The 26,640-nt window shown below is 37.4% G+C and overlaps 1 protein-coding gene across 1 annotated transcript in view; it reads left to right on the top strand.

The window, feature by feature from the left end:
* Positions 1 to 26,640, top strand: part of LOC126190852 (anoctamin-8) — a 191,448-nt gene that overhangs the window by 125,131 nt on the left and 39,677 nt on the right. The window contains exons 9-10 of the mRNA XM_049931440.1: positions 8,285 to 8,420; positions 20,645 to 20,700. Of these exons, the coding sequence (XP_049787397.1) occupies positions 8,285 to 8,420; positions 20,645 to 20,700 (192 nt within the window). The remainder of the gene's footprint in view (positions 1 to 8,284; positions 8,421 to 20,644; positions 20,701 to 26,640) is intronic.

The following is a 26,640-nucleotide window of genomic DNA, read 5'->3' as shown; positions in this document are numbered from 1 at the left end:
TCTTCATGACTTTCCATGAATTACAATTGCCTTCAATATAACAATCAACACTGCACGGTTGAAAAGTGTTCACTTCCCCCCTGCTCCCCCCCCCCCTTTCCTGCCCCCATCTGCTTCTCATTGAACTTGTATAGCTGAGTTGAATTTGCACATGGATAAGGTTGATCCAACAAGAGCAGTACTTGGGAAATGGGAACTGCACACTGATCTTTGATGATGGCCATTTGAAAGCATTAGCAGGACCATGAGGTGTCATAAAGGGGACGGTTTTATTGTGCAGCTCATGAGAGACATTATATGTCCCACCCACCACTGATTGTCGTACACAAAAGAAATGAAGTGACTCACTACAAAGTCTTCTAATGTATACTGTCGTCTCTGCTTTTCACACACAGTAACAGGCTGCATTTCATGGAGAACAGTTCTCGTAATGTATGTGCCACTCTGGTATGCAACCCAGTAGTGACTTGACTGAATTCCTACCACAGGCTTCATAGCAGACCACTCCTCTTTCTTAAATGAAATTCCCTTAATGTACTTTCATTTAGAATTAAGAGTTTCTTGTTTGTTACTAATGTTGATGTGGTGTGTACAAATCCAGCAGCACCTCTTATAGCATCAACAGCTGCATACTGGAGAGTAAATCTTGTTGCAAGATGTTTACAGAGACCTCTTACCCCTCCACATGCACTTTTTCCATGACCTGTTGTTGAAAATATCCATTTTTGTCTTAATTCCTGTACTACAGTGTTGACAAAGCTCATAAAGCGGGAACGGTTTTTAAAATAAGATGCTGCACCATCAGTCACGTACACATGTTTAGTAAATGCTTGGCATCTAGATGTTATGTCATCTGTTGTGATGCTGACAGCAAAGCATGCATGTCAATGGCAAAACAGTGTGATGTTCCAAGGAAGCAAGCAACACGTGTGAATATTGATACCTGTTATGTGTACCACTGGTAACTTTGAATTTCGTTCTGCAAAGCAACGGACTAGTTCTCATCAAAGTCGAAATGAAGAATTAATGTGTCAGAATTCTGTAATGTGGCTGATTTTACTTCTGCTATGGCCTGTCTCTGAATCCTCCAGATATGATGCTGAACAATTCCTTTCATGACCCAATACCTAACGTCTGTTACAAACTTCTCTGGCTCTACTGTCTTCTTCACCAATTCTCCTCCCTCCCCAATACATAGGTTACATCATTGTCAGTATCCTCAAGGTGTAATGCTTCAACAGTCATCATTTCAGCACCAGGACACGTTGCACACTTCTGCAATCAACATTTATCTTGTGGCTCTTGACATATACACAAAAGCATCAGGTCCATCTCTGTGTACTTCTTTCCTGTAGCACTGCTTATGGTGAAACAAACAAGTTTGAAATTTAGTGCAGTAAATACATGTCCATACTTCCTTCACTTGCTGGCATTTTACCCATTTTGGTTGCAAGGAGTAGAATTTTGTGAGACCAGTTTTTAAATTCAGGTTCTGTTTTTTTCATTAAGAGATATGCTTCTCTCATTGATCTCGTGATATATATTTTTTACCTTTTTAACATTTTTACTTACAGAGATATCATCATCCTGATAAGGACTTCGTCCACTGCAATCTTTTGTCATCACTTGGGTAATATTCCAGAGCAACAGTAAGCCCATCACCTTGCAACAGATGTCCACAGTAAGAATCTGGGCATGCCCCAATACCTTTCCCATTCTTTATTTTACGTGCTTTTGTAATCAAATAATGTGAGGAAGTTGGTATTTATTTCTGTATCGGCTCCTTAGAGTAGCTACCTGGTATCAATGTCAATAACTGTACCTTTTGAGTATAAGTGGCTGCTGAGATAGCAGTATTTAGGTTTTGAAACCACACATCACATTTCGCGCACAAGTCACTATCTTGGTTCTGCACCAAGTGCATCTACATTATACACTTCACAAAGTTTTAAAGATGTTGCTTGTGCAAAACTTGTTTCAATGTCTTCCACTTTTCTTTTTATGTACTATTTTCTTCTTGTGCTTCTTACATTTCATGGACATTTAAGGGGGGATATAGTAGGGGCTACAGCAGAAATGCTAATATTCAGTGCATCAACAACTTCACACCCAGGAATATAAACATTTGCACTATCTTCTTCAGTTTCACATTCGGGTGATGGTGGTCGTTCAGGTGGGTTGTCAGTTAATTTCTTCTTGTAATGAGTGTATTAATTCCTGCACAATGGATGTGATGCTAATACCATTACTTGAGGACCAGGATATTTCAGCAATACATCTGGCATATTTCCAATAACTTTGAAGCATTTTTCACTTTTCTTAAACACCACCTTCTTGTGTCTCTTTTATGTAGTCCACACACCTCATTCTTTCACTACTGTATTTCCTCACTGATATTGTACCTAACAAAAAGTTCAAACCAAACACAAAACTGGATCCAGAATGGTTTATGTACAAGTTCTTACTCATTTATTATAAACAGAAGAGTGCTGAAAACAGTGTTGCCAATATGCATATTTTATGCCAGAAATTCAGTGATATATACAGAAAAATATTGCCCTTTGTGTTTGCACTTACTACTAATATGTTAACCACACAATTTTTGTGTAATTCTCGAAAGTTTTCAGATGGGGGTTTTTGACAATTCATAAAACCTCCTAAAAATGCAATTTTGTACATTTCTATTAATAAATATTTGCATAATACAGATAGATGGAGCAGAGAAGATACTGTTTATAATTACATCAGTGGTTTCTGGTAATGTGACGGAAAGACAGTGGTAATATGACAGAAAAGACAGTTTTCTGTGACTTTCCAAACTAGGAAATAAATTTTAAGTTGGAAAAATTAATCTAAATTTTGCATTTTTGCCTTAAATTTGTAAGGTAGCCCATAAGTGTGCAGATGTCAACTAAATTTCAGCACACTAAGAGGGAACTGTAACACGCCGAAGGTGTTTTGTTCATTAGTTATATTTTTTGTTCTCTACTGTTTTAAGAGTTTTACAAAATATACATTTTTCAAACAGTCATATCATTTATGGAAATTAAGATAAAACTAAAATACTTCTTTTGTTAACACTCATGATATAGAGATCCAATATATATTTTCCCAGAGAAATTCATGACCATAAGTTGAGATGAAATCACCCAACATAAAGCTTTACTGTACCAAGTGCAGCAAATGAATGTTACAAACCAAAAAACCACTTTTCCCACATTAAACAGACAAAATTGTTTATAGTCCTACTATGCTTTGCAAGCTGCTTTATGGTGTGTGGCAGAGGGTACTTCAGACACCACTGTCATTTCCACACTTTACTGTTTCATCCACAGTCAGCATAGATAGACCTACTGTTGGTAAACCTCCATACCAGTTGTAATTTATCTGATTTTCTTATTGAGGTCATTCCACAAGAGAAGTAATATATAGAATAAATCTCTTGGAATATACTTTCAGGAAATTTTAACAATATATTTCTCGATAATGCACAGCACCTCTCTTGTTGAGTCTGCTATTTGAGTTTGATAAATCTCCATAATCCTCTGGCTCTTGCTAAACAAACCCTAATAAAACATGCCACTCTTCTTTGAGTTTTTGTGATCTTTTCTATTAATCCTATGTGGCGAAAGTGCCAGTCTGCGTAGCAATGCTCAAGAATAATTTGAATGAGTGTTTTGTAAATCACTTTCTTCGTGTATGAATTAAGTTTCCTTAGGATTCTTCCACTGAATCCTAACCTGGAAACAGCTTTTCCTGCTACTACTTTTATGCATTCATTTGACTTTTGAGAACATCAGATTGTTACTTCTGGGATATTGTATGGGTGTTACTATTTCCAGTGATATATCAACAATAGTGTTGATGAAGCTCAAAGTGACATAATAACTGTTTACACAGTAACAAATGGTCTCTTTGATCATGATGCACAGTTAGTTAGAATAAATAACATAGTGCCTTACAGTATGGATGCTCCTCAGTGGAAATCAGAATAATTAATGACTCCAGGAAAGATGTTTTTAAGAATAGTTTACGGGAGATGACCTGGGACCTAGTTTATAATGAACCAAGTGCTAACATAAAATTTAATCTATTTCATGATAAATTCACATCATTATTTCAAAATAGCTTTCCGCATAAGCTAGTCAGGGAACACACAAAACAGCTCTAGGCGAAAAACCATGGATCAGGAGAGGGATTAAAGTATCTCGTAAAAGAAAAAGATAAAGAGAAGGGTGTGTATCTTTTGGCAAGAACAAGTAGGGATCCTGCAGTAGTTGCACACTACAAAATATACTCAAAATTACTAAGAAGGGGTTATTAAAAAATCAAGAAACATGCACATAATTTCAGAAATCAGTACTTCCGACAGCAGACGTAAGACAATATGAAATGTTGTAAAGCAAGAGACAGGGCAACTGGCCACAGAACAGGATAACATCGCTGTTGAAGTGAGTGGAAGGGCTGTGAATGATGAGTCACAGTTAGCAAGTATATTTAATAATTATTTCCTAAATATAGTAGAAAACATAGGACAAATGGTTCAAGAGCAAAATCACATCAGTATGTTGAAAACATTACTTCCATAAAATTCAGTCATATGAATGTTATCACCAACTTTTCCTTTAAAATTAAGAAAATTATACATTCTCTCAAAAATGGACGTTCATCTGGTTTTGATGGTGTTTATAATAGAGTTCTAAAAGTTTGTTTCCTTTTCTTAAGCCCAGTCTTACCTGAAATATGTAATGCATCACTAACTCAAGGTATTTTCCCCTAGAGAGAGTGAAATATGCCATTGTTAAACACTTCTTTAAGAAAGCTGATAAGAGAGATGTCAATAATTACCTGTTTCACTGCTGACATCATTCTCCATAATTTTTGAGAAGGTGAGGTATTCTAGAATAATATCTCACCTTAGCGGCAAATGTATCCATAGCAAACCACAGTTTGGGCTTCATAAGGGTTGCTCTACTGAGAATGCCATTTACATGTTCACTAACCAGATTTTACAAGTGTTAAATAACAAAATAGCACGAATTAGTATGTTCTGTGACCTCTTGAAGGCATTTGACTGTGTGAATCACATTATTCTCATAGATAAATTAACATTTTATGGGATTGATGGTACAGCCAACCAATGGATATCTAACCAAAAGAATGTAGAAAGTTGTACTTAGTAATTCAAGAAATAGAGTCCAGGCCCATAATTGTAACTGAGGAGAAATCACACATGGGATTCCCCAAGGTTCAATCTTAGGTCCACTACTGTTCTTCATATATGTAAACGATTTTCCATCTTGTACTCAACAAGCAGAATTAGTTCTTTTTGCAGAGGATACTAGTGTTGTGATCAATCTAAGCACACATACAGTAACAGAAGAAATGGTAAACAAAGTTCTTAAAAGTATCATTTACTGGTTTTCTCCCAGTGACAATGCCCACAATTTTAAAAAGACCCAACATATTCGGTTCTGCATATCTAGAGGTACTATACCAATGATAAGTGTAATGCATGGTGAGGAAATAATAAATAGGAGGAAACTTCAAAATTCTTAGGGGTTCATATTGATGAGGATTTAAATAGGAAAAAAATACATTTTGAATCTCCTCAAACAACTTAGTTCAGCCACATTTGCACTTAGAATCATTAAAAATCTTGGGGAAAGACAAATCAGTAAGCTGACACATTTTGCTTATTTTCATTCAATAATGTCACATGGAATGGTGTTCTGGGGTAACTCATATTAGAAAGAAAGTCTTTATCGTGCAAAAAGTGCCGTGAGAATAATATGTGGTGCTCACCCACGATCATCTTGTACGCAGCTGTTTAAGGAGTTGGGCATTCTGACTACTGCATCATAGTATATGTATTCCCTCATGAAGTTTGTTGTGAATAATGCACTACAGTTCAAGAGGAGCAATGAGGTATGTAATTACAATACCAGAAGGAAAAATGACATTCATTACTCCATATTAATGTTGTCTTTAGCACAAAAACGGGTGCACAATGCTGCAACAAAAATTTTTGATCATTTACACAGTGATAAAAATGTCTGACAGACAGCAAAAGTAAAATTTGATAACAAACTGAGAAAGTTTCTGCTTGACGAATCCTATTCCATAGAAGAATTTCTATTATTGTAATGTGTAAAAGATGGTGGTTGAAATTACTAACTCACAGCCGTATATCTTAAAAGAAAAGTAATATTCAGAATGTAACCATATACACAAATTAATTTGCGGCATGAACATATAATGACTCTGTCCACATCATTATGATCGATCGTGCAAAATTATCCATGGAACACATTACTAACTCTCACAACATCTAATCCTGCATCTGCAGTGGTCACACTACTTACCCCTCACCCTGAGGTAAGTGGCCAACTTTACTTAGCTCATACCTGAATTCACCAATGTCAATTAAAAGTAAGCACAACTTGCTGTATTGGTATCTCTGTAAACATTTTTGTTTGTTACTGAGCAGGAAAACTACAGTCTTAAGAATGTCTTAATGGTTGTTGATGTTTTTGGATTTGCCACTTAGCTGCAACACATGTATATTATAAAATACATGTGTGAACCATGGGCCACATGAACACTTGATACGGGATGCATGCAGTCTGTAGGCCATAGTTTTACGACCACTAGTCTACTGTATCAAATGCCTTCTGGATATTAAGCACCAACATGTGTGCCATTGCCTGTGGTGTGCTAGATTTAATAGCTTCACACAGCAAACTCATTTTCAGAAGATCTTGTTTGTGAAATCCTTGCTGATACCTTTAGAGCAGATTCTCATTCTGCAAAACTTATCAGAGTATGTGAACACAAATATTGAAATGCTGATTGTTTGTTTTAAATAATAAAAAATTGACCAATGTCGGTGGTATCAATTTGCCAACCTACATATTTGTGAAAACTTTTGATCAGAAACTGCAGCATTACCACACAGTAGTTCATTAAGGACATAGTTGGGCTTGAAAAATAGAAGTGTAACTCATCTATAGATCTTGTGGTAAACTTCTACTTTAAGTCCTTATTCACAAATGTGTCAATAGAGTACACAGTCAGCATTTTACAGAAATGGATGTGAACTTGGATATCATTGACTTAAAACTACATACTTTAAGTGAAAAGAGAAGCTCTACAAATAGATGGATGTTGTAGTTATGGAATAACTGTTCTCACCAGTTTCAGCAGACATTTTATGGAAGCTTTCAGAGAATTTCCACTCTAGTTCATACTGTTGTATCTGAAGTTCTAGTCTGATCTGACTATTCAGTGGATATCTACATAGATTCCACTATTATCTTAAGCAACAGAACGTTGACATCCAGTGCATTGTGGAAATTGAAAAGAACAGTAAGGTATCCATCATCATTGTGCAAGCCTTCGGGGAGCGTAATGCCGCACTTGACTACATATAATAAGTTGCACCAACACTGACGATGGATACAGGCCTTGATAGTCTTGGCTGCCAGCAGTTCCCGTGCTATGGGCCAAAGGCAAATATCCCAATGTTGTGTTGTCTTAGTTATCACCAGATACTATGGGAGTTGTACTAAGTCACAGCACTGGCTTGGCCCTCACTTGTTAATGCCAGATTGTAGAAATTTAAGTAAATGCCATAATCAGTAAAACATGTCACCTTCTCACCTCCTTTCTCAAATCATCCATTCAAAACCAGTTTTATGTTATGTTCATGACACCTGATAGTGGGGATAGTCTGCAGTGCCGTGTAAGAATGGAAGTGGCATTAGTCCAGCAAGGCTGTAGGCCTGAAGCAAATTCCCAAGTGTGGTGAGGGCCAGTTGCAATGGCTGCAAAAATGTTGATTACTGTTTCAGCATGACAACACTTTTGCATATCCAGAAACATTTATAGAAATAATGAAATTGTTTATATTATTAATGGATATTGCCTTTATCTTCCTTGACTATTTCATGACCAAACCAAAGATTGGAATTATTATTACTTCACTAGTGCACGCGTATCTATAAAGTAGAAAAAGTTAACTTTCAAGCAACATCTGGAAAGCCCTGGTTATTTGTCTGCAGTACATTTTTTTTTTTTTTTTTCAAAATATTCACATTATGTTAAATTAGTATATGAAATCTAATACTTAAGCAAACTAACTTTGGATGCTGAAGGTAAGGTTCTTTAATTAAAACAAACACATAGCGAAATAAGTCCCAATTACTTTTTATGAAGTTTTTTCTCATCTGAATCAAATAGTTTGCATTGTGATGTAGTCTGAAGTAATTGCCAAAATTTTCAGGATTGGTGGGACCACTTCATAACAGACAGAGGCTATATGTTTTGTCTAAGCTACTTGCCCAAAATATTTCTTGCTGTTGTTATAACATTGTTGGATGAAGCTTACTATAAAGTAGCTTGTTGGCTGAATGACAAAGGTATGTAACTTTATTTTAATGGATAATTTTGTTTTGCTTCACTTGTGACACATGAATCTTTTCTCGCAATAAACAGTGGAGGAAGAATAAAAACAAAAGCTAAAAGCTGCAGCAAACTCGGCATAATTAAGTAATGCTTGCAGAAGTGAAAGTTGGGCACTTACTCTTCCGTAGTATGCATTGCCTGTTCTCAAATTTTCTCGAAATTTTCCTTCTGTTCGTGGAGAACATTTCTATGTGAATACCAAAGATTTAGTGTCATGCATGTTTCTGTCATTAAAATGAAATAACTGTTAATGCCATTGTATGCATGAACAAGAGTACCAAAAGTGACACATCATAAGGACTCCATATTCATTCAGGTTTACAGACATATTTACAGATATAAGCAATATTTACTATTCAAAGTTATCGTGTGCTCTAAATGTGTTGTGTACTTACTTTGATAAGCCTCTGTTGTATTGTTTTCCTCTTTATATAATTTTTATTTGAAAAATGTGTACCATGCCATACAATACTCATAATTTGAGAATACAAACAAACAATAAATCCAGGTATAAAACATGGTGTTTCAAAAGTTAATATTTCATTATATTCCCAGGCACTGCTGCTAAAGACTAGTTCATTTCCCAGCCTGTAACTTGGCTAGTTAGTGTAAATACAAAGTATGCCTTTCTCAAGAAACTAAACTGTGCAACACTGACAAGACATTGTGAAGCAGAGCACCAAAAATCTTATGTAGTTGCAGCTTTTAGCTATGGATTATATGCCAGAGTATGTAGAATCTGTAAATTCAATATGTTGGTGGTGAGGTAATAGCATACTCTGGAAATGCTCAGGTTCACACAGAGCAGCAGAGACAATGCCAACAAAAAGTAACAGAAGTTAGGATATGAAAGATATAATCTTAATAAATTCCACTGATATATCAAAATTTGTATATTTAAAAATGTAGTTTAGGTGGATAATCTGATTCGTAAGGTTCAATCACAGTATTTTCTGTATGAGATATATAAGTTCTCACACACGTGTGTGTGTGTGTGTGTGTGTGTGTGTGTGTGTGTGTGTGTGGGAGGGGGGGGGGGAGAGCACGTGTAAGTGTTTGGGCAGAGGAGCATGCCCTTGAGTGTGAGTGTGAATGTCTGTATTTGAACACTGAAATAGTGAAGTTGATAGAGATATGATGACATTTTCAATATTGATAAATTGCAAGAAGACAGAATAGATGGTCATTATTTACCTTCAGGAGGTAAAATTTCAAGTAGTGCTGATAGAAACCTTAAAAGTAGAACAACTTTTCAGTCTTCTGGAACTTTCATTAGGGAGTAAAAAGCGATTGGCTGTGGGAAGGTTGGTAAGGAGCGGTAGACCACTGAGACATGGCATTTAGAGGAACCCATCTGAGAATGTGAGTGACCAGTCCCTCCTTTTCAGTTTCCCTTAATAATAACTCTTTTTATATTTTTAATTTACATTTAAGTTTAGGATTTTTATTGGCAGTACTCTAAATTTCCTCTAGAGCAGATAAGTACTGATCAACGATACTATCTCCGTGTAATTTAAGTTTTCTCAATAGAATTTTCTTACAATATAACATGTGTATATTATGTAAGAAAATGCTTATCGTTTCAGTTAGTACCTCCATTGCCGAATCATATGTCATATGAAACATATGATGCAGTTAACGAATCACATTTCTCCTGGGACTTTTACAACCAACCACCATGCAATTTAAAAAGCTAGGAAGACTTTGTCATTGCAGTAACTTAATAAAATTTTTCAGGTCTGGCAGCCTTGTCTTGACTATTGCCCCTGAACAAAAATCTTTTAACCCCAACTGCTTAAGGTAGTCCTTTTCAATCTTTTCATTTTGAGACATTTCACAGCAAACAGAATAGATATCATCCATACTAGATTTTCAGTACTAAAGAAATAAAAGAAGTAATGTTTGAGAATGCTGTGTAACATGCAATGCCTTAAAGTGTAATTTGTATTGTAACCTTAAATATTTGAAGTCCATTGAAAAACCTCTGTAGACATGTCATTACTGCCATACAATATTGCAACTGTTGAATATGTCTGCAAACTGTTTGTTTCTGCACAAAGCTACCTCTGTTTAATGTTTCATAAAAATCTTTGTAATATTTGCACCTCTTAAACAATAATTTTGCTTCTTGCTAATTGTCATTCAGAATACTTTTTTCACTCTGATTTACAAGCACAGATTACACAAATCAATTTACAATATCTGCTATGTCTTAATGCTTATTTCACTTTCCTTTTACTGCCCTATAACATCTATGCTGAGTATATTTTGTCTCTTATATAGAAGTGAATCTTAGATTCAGCTGAAACTGTTTAAACATTCCTAGTAACCCAAAAAGATAAATTCCTTTAGATGAGATCAGTACACAATTTAAGTGCCCTCGCTTTGTAGAAGAGTATGGTCACAAAAGGTTGTACTGTTGTGTCCCCAAAAGACTTATTGTCCCTTGTCATCATTATCATCTAAAGAGATGGCTTACACAATTTCGTTACCGAATATAAACTTCAAATTGTCTTTGTGTCATCCTTTAAAGTCAAACTTCCCTTGTTCATCACTTTTAAAATTTTTCTTTATAGTGTTCTTTTTTGATGTCTTTTAATTCTCTCTCTCTCTCTCTCTCTCTCTCTCTCTCTCTCTCTCACACACACACACACACACACACACACACACACTTTCTCACCCCCCCCCCTTCCCCCCAAATTATTTAATGTCAATTTGGGTGTAGCACAAAGTGCTTGCATGAAAATGTGTGTTCAATTACAGACAAAGAATACATTGCTGATAAAATCTTTCTTTCAAAAAAGCAGTAGTACAAAGAGAGAAGCGTTAATTAATTAAGTTACTTTTAATATTAATAATATGCAAACCACAGAATTAGCCTAAGTAACGGTATGTCCCAAAAAACTGTAAAATATATTTTAGGGTCAAAGAAGGGTGGAATGTAGGATGATTTCCAGTGTGGATTTAGGTTCAGGTAGACACAACTGTCACCAAGAACAAACTGCTGATGGAATGTACAGCAAAGTTGTCGTCACTTGGGTAACCAGCTCTTGGGTCCCAGATAGTGTTTGCCCATCGTAATATTTTGAAATGTCAGCTACTGCATTGTGTGAACATGTAATATTTTATGTTTCCTCAAAAATTGCTGCATAGAAACCAATGAAAACAGTTTGGTGTAAAATTTCAGCTGTTATAGAGGCTTAAGGATTTTATGAATTCAACAGTAGTACTAAAAGTAATATTATCAGCGTGTAACACAGGTAAAATTGAGCAAGAAATAATTAACTTTTTCCATATGCCATTGCTCCTACACATCAGTCACTAGTGGCTAAGATTTGCTACATCTACATCTACATCTACATGGATACTCTTAAGATCACACTTAAGTGCCTGGTAGAGGGTTCATCGAACCACCTTAACAATAATTCTCATTCCACTCTCAAACAGCAGGTAAAGAAGAAGAAAAACAAATGCCTATATCTTTCTGTGCAGGCTCTGTTTTCATTTTATTATGATGATCATTTCCCACAATGTAGGTCAGTGTCAACAAAACATTTTTGCATTTGGAGGTGAAAGTTGGAGGTTGGAATTCCATGAGAAGATCCCAGTGCAACGAGAAATGCATTTGTTTTAATGATGTCCACCCCACACTTTGATTTGCCTTCCCCACAACATTTTCTATGTGTTCTTTCCATTTTAAGTTGTTCGTAATTGTAATACCCAGGTATTTGTTGAATTTATAGCCTTCAGATTTGATTGATTAATCATGTAACTGAAGTGTGGTTCCTTTTAGCACTCATGTGCATGACATTACGCTTTCCATTATTTAGGGTCAATTGCCAATTTTCACACCGTACAGATACATTTTCTAAATTGTTTTGCAGTTGGTTTTGATCTTCTGATGACTTTACTAGATGATAAACTACATCATCATCTGCAAACAACCTAAGACAACTGCTCAGATTGCCTCCTGAATCATTTATTAGATAAGGTATAGCAGAGGGCCTGTAACAGTACTTTGGAGAATGCCAGAAATCGCTTGGTTTACTCAATGACTTTCCATCAGTTACTACAGACTGCGACTTCTCTGACAGGAAATTACGAATCTAGTCACATACGAGGGTTGGAACTTAAATAGTGGCAACTATTTATTCACAAGTGATACAAAAGAGTTACATGTTTGTACCTGTTACTTTCCTTCAAAGTAGTCACCAGCATTGTGTAGAACCCGTTGCCAGTGATGAGGAAGCTGTAGTATACCATTAGCAGAGTCTGTTCTGTTGATGGTGTGAATGGAGCGGTCTACTGCCTGTCGAACCTCTGGAACAGTTCCTTCATCTTCGGAATGAAATCAAAGTAACAAAGACTTAAGTCTGGGGAGTATGGTGGATGGTAAAGTAATTCCCAGTTCCATCGACTGAACAGAGCAGCTACAGCTTGCGTTGTATGCGCCCATGCATTGTCGTGCAAAATGATGGGTGGGTTGCGCAGAAAGTGTCGCCGCTTCTTCCGCAAAGCTGGTCGCAGGTGATGCTCCAAAAGTGAACGGTAATACTGTGCATTGACAGTCTGCTTTGGAGGTACGTAATGCATTAGGATAACACCATCACAGTCGTACACAAGAATCACCATAACTTTCGACCACCCCATTCGCACCATCAACAGAACAGGCTCTGCTAACGGTATACTATGCCTTCCACATGGCTAGCAACAGGTTCTATGCAATGCTGGTGACTACTCTGAAGGACAGTAGCAGGTGCAAACATGCAACTCTGTTGTATCGGTTGTGAATAAATAGTTGCCTCTATTTAAGTTCCAACTCTCGTAAATGAGCCAATATTCCATAAGCACGCAATTTGATTGCAAACTGCTTGTGATATGGAAGAAGTGGAGATTGTCTCTCAGGAAGGCATAAAGCTTTTTATCTTCTTTTTTCAATAGATATATTTTGTGTTTATTTTTGAAGGATCTGCGGGTTACAGTATTCAATCTCGCTATGACCGTCCTGTGTTCACTAATCCAGGTAATCATTTTGATATTCATTATTAGGTCAGAATTATTTGTTGCTAAGTGGTCAAGTGTGTTTTCACAACCGTTTAATTTTTGCAAGGTCTGAATTATTTGTTGCTAAGTGGTCAAGTGTGTTTTCACAACCGTTTACTTTTTGCGTGGGCTCATGAACTAACTGCTCAAAATAATATTCAGAGAATGCATTTAGCACAATTTCCGATGATGTTTTGTGCTTAAACATGTATTTTCACCAGCATATGGAGGATAAATTGAAGTCACCACCAAATATAATTGTGAGGTGGGTACATTTTTGAAATTAGGCTCAAGTTTTCTTTGAACCTTTGAGCAATTGTGTCATCTGAATTGAGGATCAGTAAAAGGATACAATTATTATTTTATTCCGGTTTCCAAGAATGACCTCTACCCATACTAATCCACAGGAACTACCCACTTCTGTTTCACTACAAGATAAACTTCTAACAGCAACAGACACACCACCACCGTGTTTAGCCTATCTTTTCTTAACACTGTTAGATCCTTCGCAAAAATTTCAGCTGAATTTACCTCTGGCTTCAGTCGGCTTTCAGTTCCTGTAACGATTTGAGCATCAGTGCTTTCTGTTTGCACTTGGAGCTTTGGTATGTTCCCATCACTGCTACAACAGTTTACAACTCTAATACCAAAGGTTTCTAGATCTACGTTCTTCCTGTGTTCAGTATGCACCCTTTGAGACTGAAGCTGTTTCTGTGTTTCCCCGAGACCCTCTAACCTAAAACACCATCCAGTCTACGCCACACAGCGCCTGCTACCCATGTAGCCACCTCCCGCATGTAATGGACTTCTGGCCTATTTAGCGGAACCCGAAACCCCACCACCCTATAGCGCAAGTTGAGGAATCTGCAGCCTACATGGTTGCAGAACCATCTAGCCTCTGATTCAGACCTTCCACTCAGCTTTGTCCGCAATGGTCCTCTTGACTATGCTGCAAATAGTGAACACTGCTTTCATGTCACAAGCAGGACTGGCAGTCCTTACCACTTCTGACAGCTGCTTGAAACCAGAGAGAATCTCATCTGATCCAAAGTAACACACATCATTGGTACTGACGTGAGCCACCAACTGCAGTTAGCGGCATCCGGCAGGACCTGTTGCACGTTGGGAATGACTCCACCTTATATGCACATGGAGTGCACATTGGCTTTCTGCCCTTCCTAGCAGCCATGTCCCTAAAGGGCCCCATAACACGCCTAACATTGGAGCTCCCAACTACCAATAATCCCACCCTCTGTGATTGCTCGGTTCTTGCAGGTGGAGAGATTTCCTCTGAAACAGGAAAAGCGACTGATCTGGCTGAGGGATAGTGTCAGCCACAGACATCACCTGTAACCTGTTTGTTAGACTAATTGGGGAAGTCTTATATTTGGCCCCTGGTAAGTCTTTCACCACCTGCCCTGGCCCAAAGTGACTTCCCACTCGACCACTGGTGAGGGGTGAATGTCAGTACGGGAAGTAACTGGGCTGGTCATTGGTGCAGACTGATTGGGGGACTCGTGGATTGTGATGGACCAGTCTCCACAGCCATCCCACAACTGTGATGCCCATCCACTGCAATCTTGAGCTATGTAACAGAAGCCATCACAGCCTGAAGCTGAGAGCGAAGTGTCACCAACTTGACTCGCATCTGCACACAGCAATCACAGTCCCTATCCATACTAAAGACTGTGAAGAATTGCACTACATGGACAAACGAATGACTATTGACAGGCACTACAGAACTCTGCTGTAAACACTGACGAAAACGCAAGAACTGTGTCTAATAAATTACATTAACACATAGGTTCAAAAAGCAAACTACCAGAGCACTCAGGGGAGACAAAGTAATTTACTCCTGATTAAGAATTTGTAATATGTCACAAAATTGGTTTACTTTCCAACACAAATGAAAATGCGAGAATTGTGTCTATTAAATATTAAATCAACACACAGAAATTCAAGAAGATGAACTACCAAAGCACATGGTTAGGAACTCGTAAAATGTCACAAAATCAGTTATTTTCCTGTTGCTGCATATATCTCAGCCAGCTGCTGCTGCCTAACTGGCTGACTAATGCAAACAAGCAGTCACTAGCTTTCAAAACAAATGAACAAATGACTATATACACGCACTGCAGAACACTGAAAAAAAATGCAAGAACTGTGTCTAAGAATAATCTTATTGTATTGGGTATCCACTCAACTTAACTAATTTGGTACCTGACTAATATCTACGTTATCTTGCAACTAGAAATGGGTTGAAATGGTAGCATTTCATAAATCCATATTATGTGGCAACTAAACACACTTCCTGAGAATGGTTTTTCATCATGTTATGAAAGGGTAGGCGCAGGTAGTGTATGCTACCCGTCACATGGTTGTGGTACACAGGTTCTGTGCATGCCTGCACTGGATGGGCACCTCTACTCCCATATCAGCTGTTTACCCATCTGTGCCTGTGCTACCCTGGCTGCCCACTGTTAGGAAAACAACCTTAAATGGCCTACTAAAGCTGATGCATTGAGCAGTCATTAGCCACATAAGCAAGATTGTCTGAAAGCTTAGAAAAGGTTTGTTTCCTCTGTCTGAAGTATTCTCTCTCTCTCTCTCTCTCTCTCTCACACACACACACACACACACACACACACACACAGAGCATATGGTTACATTGTACCTGGCTTGTAGTTCAAATATCAGGATTATTAGCTATTCTCAGAACTTTTTATCTCGGTATCATGTTCCTTGTTAAAGTTTGTAAAAATTTTGGAATGTTGTGATATTATTCCTTGAGTCAAGTTTTTCGTAGCTTTGTAGATGTCTTGTTCAAGTCATGCTCTTTTCCATCGCCGTGTCAGATGACGTGATACTGTGCCATTGAAGGAAAGATGCATCTTTCTAATGCAAACTTGCCATAATATTAAACTGTGACCGTTCTTGCCACAAGCAGATGCATCATCTGGTGTGATGATTACTAGATCATAGATGTAGGCTTCTTTTTCACCGAAGTATATTTATCAAATCATTCTACACTATAATTTCATCATTTCTTTGTTTATTTTTGTTGCTGTTGGTAATGTTACTGTGTACAACATATGTATTGTCTTTGAGAAAAGTATCACTTAATGGACTTTACCGTTTTTTTTAATTTCCGTCTGTTGGTATACTTTGCTTAGTGCATCTGCTGTTCCTTCAGGAATGATGAATTTTCAATTCACTGGAATGAAACTTTAGATTAAATAATACAGTGTAAGTCAATAAGGTATAAAAAATGTGTATACTCCATTTGACTGCAAAAGAATGAATACTATTTAACTGTAACGTCGGAAATTCCATGAGGCCATTCACAGACAATAATGTTGTCTATTGGGAGGTTGCAGAGACAGAAGACAGTAGAGAAATACGGGAAGACGTGCAGACAGTCAATGATTGGTTCAGTGTCTGGTATTTGTCCTGCAACAAGTCTCTACTTTCATATGTTACTTTCAAGTGAGCAACAGTTGCTTCCTCAGTAGCAAGATCATCTTGTGAAATGTCCGATGCCATCAAATGCAGCCTTGATTCAAGAATTGCTTTCCAACACAACGATATGCGTAGCAAACAATAATGGTATACTGTGGCTGTACACTGTGTAGTATTTACACAGCAGATCCACACAGAGCAGTTATGCAGCATTTTTTATTCAATGATGATTTGCAGATTACCTTCCCAAAAGTATGCAGACAATCTTGACTGCATGTCATTATTGTTATAATAAGAAAAAAAAATTATTTGGTTGATGTACTATACATAACAGTTGCATTACAAATCCAGCTGTCATACTGAGCATTCTCCTCTAGTTTGTGTAACTGACCTTCATAGAATTGCATGAAATTGGGAAAAAAGGAGGAAGAAATGAGATGTGTGTTGTCTTGAATTTCATTATAATGTGCATCCTAGAGTATTTATGTAATACAGTTAAGAGATTCCTTGGACATGAAAGGCTCATTCCAACTTGAAAGTTTTATTTGTAAATTTGCATAGTTTCTATACAGTGACACGTAAATGTCACATCATTTGTGTTTGAAATGTAGTATTAGATTCTTGTTTGTCTTTGTATCATATTTGTTTACATCAATTTAGCCATTTATGTTTGCTGCAACAACATGTAATTCAATTTTCCAATTTCTAACAACAGCTAGAAATTTAAAAAAAGACTTATCACTTTTACCAGATAACACATTTTATACTCTATATATTTTCTTGTGCGGTCTGACATTAAGAAGTTTGTCGTGTGCTATCACCCTAATATTGTCATCAGATAATTCAGTCCAATTTTTCAATCACATATAACTCCTCCCCCCTTCCCCTCATCTTGTAATAATAATTTCCCTGTGCAAGACCTGTCCCATACATGCACCCACCCTCACCTATTGAACCCTATCACAAGCACTTTCAGTGAGCTTTAATTTGTGACAGCAACCATGACACATGCTACAACTCATGTGTATCTTTTTGTGTGAGAATGGCAACTAACCAGCAATCAACTCTCGTGAATGTGACTAGCCACAAACAATTGGTTACTGAATGTAAAGTTGGTAGTGTAATGAGGTGTGGCAACAGGTACAGCTATTTCAATACCTACATCTCTTGGATCCTCCCCTCCCCTCCCCACCCCCCTTTCTTCACCCACTGCAATTGTTCCACTGAACTGCATTGACGGAAACTGTCACTTCCGAACGTCCACTATCCTCTCAGTCCACATGACCTAAACATCTATGAGGGTCACTCCAAAAGAAATGCACACTATTTTTGTAAAAATACAGTTTTCATTCTGCATGTGTGAAAGTTTTAGTGTGTAGATACATCTTTGCCACTTGTCTTCAAGATGGCTGCTACACTTGTTCGTCAGAAGCATTGAGCTGTCATAGAATTCCTGTTCTGTGAAAATGAGACAGTGTGAAACATCCACAAGAGGTTGAAAAAGGCGTATGGAGATGCTGCTGTCGATTGCAGTACAGTTAGTCGGTGGGCAAGCAGGTTACATGACGAAAGTGGGCACGGCAATATTGAGAATTGTCCTCGCAACAGCAGGCCACGTACTGCGCACACTTCAGACAATGTGCAGAGAGTTAACGAATTGGTGGCTGCTGACAGACGCATCACAGTGAACGAATTGTCATGCTACATTGGGATAGGAGAAGGAAGTGTTTGCAGAATACTGAAAGTGTTGGCATTAAAAAAGGTTTGTGCCAGGTGGGTTCCCAGGATGTTGACAGTGGCACACAAAGAAACAAGAAAAATGGTATGCAGCTAACTTTTGGAACAGTACAAGACTGGAGGAGATGAATTTCTTGGAGAATTGTGACAGGTGATGAAACATGGCTCCCTCATTTTTCACCAGAGACGAAGAGGCAATCAATAGAGTGGCATCATGCAAATTCACCCAAGAAAAAAAAATTCAAAACCACGCCTTCTGCTGGAAAAGTTATGGCTACAGTGTTTTTTGATTCTGAAAGACTCTTGCTTGTGGACATCATGCCAAGTGGAACCACCATAAATTCCGATGCATATATGACGACACTGAAGAAACTTCAAGCTCAACTGAGTCGTGTTTGACCACATCGGCAAAAGCAGGATGTTTTGCTGTTGCACGACAATGCACGGCCACATGTCAGTCAAATAACCATGGAAGCGATCACAAAACTCAGATGGACAACACTGAAACGCCCACCTTACAGTCCTGACCTGGCTACATGTGGCTATCATCTCTTTGGGAAACTGAAACACTCTCTTCGTGGAACAAGGTTTGAAGATGATGACTCCCTTGTGCATGCTGCCAAACAGTGACTGCAACAGGTTTGTCCAGAATTTTACCATTTGGGTATACAGGCGCTGGTTCCAAGATGGCGTAAGGCAGTTGAGAGGGATGGAAATTATGTGGAGAAATGAAAATATTGTTCCTAAAGGATGTATCTACACACTGTAAAACTTTCAAACATCTAGAATAAAAGATGGATTTTAAAAAAATAGTGTGCATTTCTTTTGGAGTGACCCTCGTACTACTCCAGAACCTCAGTCATATCCTTCTCATGCCCTTATTCTTTTAACATTCTCCTGTCCACAAATTTTTCTCTCTTCCTCAATAAAGCTGTTCCAACTTGGTGACCATGCTATTGTAAGCACCAGCAGTTAGTCCTCTGTTAGGCTGGCATTGATTGGGATAATATATATTACTGCATAAGTACCACATTCAGATCTTACGTATTATTATTTCATCCAACTCATAGTGTCCTTTTGTAAAGACCATCATTGAAACTTGAACATCAGTGATGCTCTTGAAAACTGACTAGGTACAGAATCAAATAACACATAAGATTTGAGAGTGGCACTAGCCCAGTAGTAAGTACACAACACTGATTAGGACCTTGTGCAACAGTAGTTGAAACTTATTCCATCATCTTTCAGGTTTGCATGGGGGGGGGGCAGCAATATTACTGTTCCTGATGCACCAAATGTCATGGAAGATCTGATCTGTCACAGAGCCTTCAAAAATCACTGTAGTTAAAATGTTGGCCAATGCAGCTTCATGACACCATGGTCATAGAACTTGAGAGGTTTTGTTAGATGCCAGCAGTCTCAGAAGACTATACTCACACATTTTCCTGTGTTCTCCTTTACTACCCTGACACCTCATATCCCAATCTTTCTCTCGCATTCATCTTCTCTCTCTCTCTCTCTCTCTTTTGGGGGGGGGGGGGATGGAGCTTGTCTTATAATGACGAAAGATGAAGGATTTTGTGTTCTTTAAGTCTATGTGTATGCCACCCATAATTCAGCTTTTGCCTCTAATTTTATTTAAAATGTCATTGCTCAGCTAAGATATTACCTCTAACAAGCCTATTTGCATACTATTTTTGTACTTAGTCATCCGATGCGGAAGATCATTCTGCAGTGGTTAATAATTTTAAAGCAGTGCTCATGACTTACATGGCATCATTGATCACTCAAAACTCTTTCTGAATACTTTTGGTGAGATAATGTGTAGGCATATTATTAATGTTCGTTATGAAAGAATTCTGACATAAACAGTTCTTGTCTGTAAAGCCTTATTTCATATGACCATAATATTAAGTCAGTCTTTCTTCTTTTTGACCAGAAAACTACAGGCTTGATACGAAGTATGAAAATCATCTAATCGTCAAAGTAGCATTGGTTTGTATTAAAATGGCTAGTTTGTTCTGCTTGTGTACATTATGCATTTTTTTTTTTTTCATTATCAAGTGCTTCTTTGTATTTGTTGTTGTAATAAATTTGCAATCTGTATTGCAGAGACAGTCGTAGAGTTGTCAGCTGTTTGATGCTTGTCATTTATCACTTTGCAATGTTTACAGTATTGTTGCTATTGATGTTATTTCAGCAGACTGTATTTTGTTGCAGCAACATCCAAAGCAAATTGAGTTGTGAATTATTCAGTTTATTCTGCATGATTCTCATAAAATGTGAAATTGAGTGTATAATTTAGTAAATGTTAGGCTCAGGAAGGATTATACAAAATATTTGTGATTTTGAGATTCTGTGTGGAAGAAAATATTCGTATCTCCCTCAGTTCAATTTCATTTTGCTTGATAATGTTTATTAGTCAAGCTGTTCTCAAAGTGCTTGACAAATACATTATCTCCTGAAATATCAGTTGCTGATAATGAAAAATTGTTGGTGCATTTCACTCACGCCTATAAATTCAAAAATGGGTGGCTTATCATGATAATGAGAAGGCTTACCGGATAGCAACAGTAAGAGTACTCGCAAAAGAAGTACTATAACTTGAACGACTAAAACCAAATTAAATATTGTTTTAAAACATGAAGATAGTACCAAGGTGATTCCCCACTTCTTAGAACTGCCACAGCAACTCCCCTGAAAAAAAATTAATCTTAAGCATTATTGAATTTAAATGAACTATATTGATTAAAATTATTGTACACAGCAAAATCATTTAATTTAGTAAATAAATTTCAAATTGTATAAACTTTGCAAAAAAGTGAAAATGAAACAAAGTGAATATTTTATTGTTTATGGCTGACTGTACATTGTTTTTAATATGATGTGATAAAGAACAAATCATATTTACTCCTCATTATTAATTATAAATAAAAGAAAAATTTACAATTAATAGTTGAGAAAACATCCATTTTCAAGGGATGTGTTTAATTATAATTTTACTTTTCATTTCCTTGTTTTGATAAAAACAAAACTCATTAATTATGCCAATGAAGTAAACTTTAGCAACTCCTGTTATATTGATATGGTAGCTAATGTGACCATAGTTTATCGTTTTTAATTTCCCGAAAGTACACTCCCAAGGTGTCACAGTCACTGGCATTGTCATCAATATCCCCAAAGTTATTTATATGTTTACCCAAACATCTCTTACACCCACCTTCAAAAATCTTCAAAGTAGAAAAATGGGAAGCCGCATCTGTGCTGTTAGTCAGCACATTGACATGCAGCTTAATAATTCAGTGATAGTGATACATCAGATATGTTGTGATCAAATAAGGAGATGATTTCTATAGTGTTGGTATTTGGGAACTTGGCTAGTAAAATTAAACAGAAAAAATAGTGATGACTTCTGTTCATTTTGAAAGTAAAAGTCTTATCAAAACTGGAAAAAATTAACATGTTGACTGCATTATGCTTAGTTCTGGATGTTTCACTGCCAGACCAGACTAGGCACTTAGGTGTGAGACTCTGCTTTGGCTGCTGGCAGTCTCATGGCAGTCAATGTGTTAACAGCTAATGTTCATTGAAACACTCCATTCACTAACCAGATTGATGTGTAATGAATAATGCAAATGAATGGGGACAGTACAGTGATGGAGAAAAATAGAGCATCTTCATGTTACAACAGACACATTAATCAAGACAATGTGTGGTTTTCTGGCTGGGCAGTCATGTAGACTTGCCTAAAACCCACCAGCAGGGCAAAGTGCACTTAATATACTTTGTTCATCGTAAGCTGAACATGGTGTCAGTATGTATGTGTGTGTATGTTGTTAAGTAATGGGATTCTCCTTTGATAAATGAACTATTGTATACAAGATGTGAGGCAAAATAGTAACACACTAAGTGCACTGTTGCCACACAAACTACGAGGAGCGTTCAATAAGTAATGCAAAACATTTCTTTTTCTCAGCCAATATCAGTTGAAAAAAATGTAAAATTTGTTGTGGGACATGGTGAAATAGTCCCACTTCAGCCTCAACAGTCTACTAAAGTTCCAATACATGGTGGTGATATTGTAGCCTTCAAAATGTATCTGTAACAGAGGAGATAAATAGCAGACTAGCATTAGTAAAAATGGCATTCCTGACCAAGAGAAGTCTGCTAATACCAAACATAGACCTTAATTTGATGAAGCAATTTACCAGCCCCGGTGGCCATGCGGTTCTAGGCGCTTCAGTTGGAAATGCGCGATTGCTACTGTCGCAGGTTCGAATCCTGCCTCGGGCATGGATGTGTGTAGTGTCCTTAGGTTAGTTAGCTTTAAGCAGTTCTAAGTTCTAGAGCCATTTGATGAAGCGATTTCTGAGAATCTATATTTGAGGCACAACATTGTATGGTAGTGAAACATGGACTGTGCGAAAACCAGAATTGAAGAGAATCAAAGCATTTGAGATAGGGTGCTACAAAAGAAAGTTGAAAATTAGGTGGACCTGTAAGATAAGAGATGAGGAAGTTCTCTGCAGAATTGGCAAGCAAAGGAATACATGGAAAACATTGACAAGAAGAAGGGAAGGGATGATAGGACATGTGTTTAAGCTATCACAGAATAACTTCCATGGTACTAAAGGGAGCTAATGGTAGAGAAAGACAGAGAATGGAATACACCCAGCAGATAATTGAGGACATAGGTTACGAGTGCTACTCTGAGATGAAGTAGTTGGCACAGCAGAGGAATTCATAGTGGGACAGGACACATGAAACCAGTCAGAAGACTGATGACACAAAAAAGAAACGGAGATGCGTTCCAAGCAGAGAGGCAGAAAACCAAAACATTGCAGATATTCATACGTACTTGCAGAATGTCTATGAAGATCTGGCAGTGAACAACGGCACAGTGAGTCATTGGGTGAGGTGTCTTGTCATCATCGCAAAAAAGTCACACAAACATGGCCGATCTCCTGTATGCTGGTCAGTGCGCACAGTCGTGACTCCTGCAATGTTGGATTGTGCGCACACACTCATTTGAGATGATCGGGGATGTCTCTATTGGTAGTGCTGACACTGTCTTCTGCCAGTTGGGTTTCTCAAAGACATGTGCCTACAAGGCTTCTTGTCACGTAACAAAAGATCATTCAGATCAGCAAAGGACCATAGGTGTGGAATTGCTTGTGCATTACAAGGCTGATTGTAACAATTTTTTGTCGCATACTGTCACAGCCTATGTAACGTGCATTCGTCGCTTCAAACCAGAAACAAAATGAGAATCCATGGAGTGGCTTCTCACCACCTCTTATCAAAAGAAAAAAAATGAAAGCTTCACTCCTATCTGGTGAAGTCATGGTGACCTCCTTCTGGAACTTTGAAGGGGTTATTCTGTTTGATGTCCTCCCTCATAGTGCAACAGTCAGTTTTGAAGTATATTGTGCTGCCCTCAGGAAATTGAAGAAATGACCTCAGCATCTTCATCACCACAAAAATGCAAATGAACTTCTCCTCCTCCATGCTAGCGCAAGTCCCCACACAAGTGTGTGCACCCGAGAGGAGGTAACAAAACTTCATTGGACTGTTCTTCCGCATCCACCCTAAAGCCTGGATCTCACCCCCTTCCAACTTTATTCGTTTGGCCCAATGAAGGATGCACTCCACAAGAAGCAGTATGAGGGTGATGGGGAGGTCACTGATGGAGCAAATGTTGGCTCCGATGTTGATCGGTGGAGTTGTACCGTGCTGGCATACATGCCCACCCAGGAAGGTGGCATAGGGCCATTGCATTGAACGGAGATTATGTTGAAAAATAGGATTTTGCAACCAAAAGAGAAGGAAGTAATATATAATGAACCTGCTTTCAGGAATAAAGTGTTATGCATTATGTATTGAACACCCCTTGTATGTTCCATAGTGTCCATTATTTCTTGGTTCTGTGACACTATAGAAATGACACTGTAACAACAGCATGCATTTACAGTCATGAGCAGAAGGAAAGTCTTCTTTTCATAGGCGGAAGACAGGACCATGAGGGGTATGAAACATCACATACCTCACACAGTTAATTTTTAAACTGACCATGCTCCCCCTTCTTCTTCTTCTTCTTCTTCTTCTTCTTCTGTCTCTTCTTTTTCCCACCCTCAATATACCTGCACCCTTGGCAGGAGCCTATCTCACCACCCCTTCAGTATGCCTCTGGCAGAGTTTTGTCTTTTCTAACACACATAAAGATAACTTATCGGTAAAACTCTGCATTTGTGTGCAATAGATATTTGGGTTGAAGGTTAATAAATCTAAAGACTACAGAAGCCCGAGTCACAGATTACATAGCAGTCATAAATGAGATATTAGTTGACGTAAAGCTAAACATTTCATGAAACTGTGTATATTAACATATGCACCATTTGCTCTGTCATATTTCCCAAAACATGAGTTCCATGTTGTACGTTCTTCCCATTTCATTACTGAAGTGCAGATGCTGAATGTCGGTTAACTGTTTAAACACAGGATGCACACTTGGCAAAGTCAACATGTGGGCATGCTACATCAGGTTTGGTGTCTCTTCAATTTATAGATCATTATCAAGAGCCACTGTGATCATGTTACCCAGATCTTTGACCTGAGCTGTTCCTTTCTTCTGTGTTTTAATCACTTAAGAGAAACTACACATTTGCACTTTGAAGAAAAATAAGGTTAGAGTGTACAACGAGACATCATCCTCTGTTTTGAGAAATATGATTCTTTAAATACTGGTTGTGTTGACTTGAACTTTATTGTTTCAAGCAAAATTTTAGTGTTTCGCCAAGTGGTAATTCATTCAAAACTCTTATGAAAACGTTGACTGTAATTGTCAGTTGCTCATTGTTCTTTCTTCAACAAATTATGCCTCTGTAGCCATCATATTTATTTTCCTTCAAACATCTATTGTGCACATATGAAGAGTTTTAGATAAATGACCTTGATGGGTGATAAATCCATATTTTAGGATAATTTTTATTTGGTTTTAGCCGTTCTAGCAGTGATCCATCCCATTTGTGTGTACCATCTGCAGCAAACAAAATACGTATCATGTAATTTATAAAATGTTGCTATGAATTCTTTATTTGACATTAATTCCAACTTTAAAAACTAAAAATATTGTTCATAATTGTTTCAAAATGTCAGCGTACAAGACAAAGAAAGCACCATAACTAGTAATGCCAAAAATTAAAAAGCTTAGCAATTATTCAAGTGGATATAATCAAGTTAATTTAATATACTGTTGCAGAGATTTTATTTCAAACTAGTAGCTCGTTCCATGTAACTCCATTTGGTGTAGTTAGAACTATTGCAGTTCCATATTGTTGTGCTGTTTATACGTAATCCCTTTTGTTACACATGTCAGATTTAGATTATTTTGTACCCTCAGGTCATAATGTCCATTAAAAATCTCCTTTCTCAAATTCCTGTGACAAGAAAATTTCATTGTATGAGTAAACTTATATTTAAATAACTACATTATCGCATTGAGAGCATGATCTTTTTTTCTATAAGCCTTTAATATTATTTGGTTAAATGTGTTGTCCTGGAAGCACTTTTATACCTGGTAAAAGGATCAACCACTGTTATAATATGTGAGTGCGTATACCCACTACCTCTTGCAAAGTATTGGTAGTTATAGTCTTAGACATTTGCCCTACTCTTCCTCCTTCCTTCACCCACCACTTGTTCCCCAGCTTCTATTGTTGATAGACAGAGAATGGAAAAATTAGCTTGCTGTATAAGATAAATGCACCTTAATTACCTTAATTTTAAGTTTGTTGTCCTTGCAGAATTCCTATCTTGACATTAGTTATTGAAGAGGTTTACAGATTTTAACAAGACTATATTACAGTCTTTATTCCTATAGATCATTGTTAGTTTGACTCATCAGTTATATTCTCTTTTTCCCATTATCTCACATTT

Source organism: Schistocerca cancellata, chromosome 6 (assembly GCF_023864275.1).
Source record: "Schistocerca cancellata isolate TAMUIC-IGC-003103 chromosome 6, iqSchCanc2.1, whole genome shotgun sequence".
In the NCBI taxonomy this organism is placed as follows: Eukaryota; Metazoa; Arthropoda; class Insecta; order Orthoptera; family Acrididae; genus Schistocerca; species Schistocerca cancellata.
Note: the sequence above shows the minus strand (reverse complement) of the source record. Positions and strands in the feature narration are given on the sequence as shown.